The following is a 708-nucleotide window of genomic DNA, read 5'->3' as shown; positions in this document are numbered from 1 at the left end:
TGTGGGAAAGGCTGACTGTGCCTGTACAATGCCCTTATGATAATCTTTGTGGAAATGTTTAAACATTAATAGTATTTAAGTATTTATCACTTTAATTTTTGTTAGCAGTTTTGTCTTACATTCTAATGTTCTATCATGAATTTCTACATTTCAGGACTGTCCCAGTGAACAGGTGATCCTCCGAGACATCAACCGCACTTTCCCAGCTCATGACTACTTCAAGGAAGCTGGTGGAGTAGGCCAGGACTCCCTTTACAAAATCAGTAAAGCTTATGCTGTGTATGATGAAGAGGTGGGATACTGCCAGGGGCTGTCTTTCCTGGCAGCAGCACTGCTTCTCCACGTAAGTTTTCATCAGGTTATGATAGACTGTGATATAAGATAGTATGCAGGGCTCTCATTTACTTATTGTATTGAGTGTGTGTATATGTATGTTCACCTGGCAGTGATTGAGGCTTCTATAATTCCTTGAATTATAGGTATTATATCCCAAAAACATGTTTAGGAGACCATGTGTATAGTCATGAACAAGTGAAAAGTATTTTGGAGGGTACACAAATGAGGCAGTGGCTCCCTTATAAAAGTTTTTTCAACAAGATTTAGTGGAGTACTGAAAAATAAAATTTGTGCCTTATGAGGAAAGCAGATAAAAACACTTATTTATTATATGTGCCTGTTATAACACCTCTGCAATACTGGTTATGTTTC

General features: G+C 37.7%; 1 protein-coding gene across 3 annotated transcripts in view; it reads left to right on the top strand.

The window, feature by feature from the left end:
* The window catches only part of LOC119586520 (rab GTPase-activating protein 1-like), a 36962-nt gene that overhangs the window by 24615 nt on the left and 11639 nt on the right, over positions 1 to 708 (top strand). For all 3 annotated transcript variants that reach the window (XM_037935271.1, XM_037935272.1, XM_037935270.1), the window contains one exon: positions 155 to 343. In XM_037935271.1, coding sequence (XP_037791199.1) covers positions 155 to 343 — 189 coding nt within the window. The remainder of the gene's footprint in view (positions 1 to 154; positions 344 to 708) is intronic.

The sequence above is a fragment of the Penaeus monodon genome, chromosome 21 (assembly GCF_015228065.2).
Source record: "Penaeus monodon isolate SGIC_2016 chromosome 21, NSTDA_Pmon_1, whole genome shotgun sequence".
Classification (NCBI taxonomy): Eukaryota; Metazoa; Arthropoda; class Malacostraca; order Decapoda; family Penaeidae; genus Penaeus; species Penaeus monodon.
Note: the sequence above shows the minus strand (reverse complement) of the source record. Positions and strands in the feature narration are given on the sequence as shown.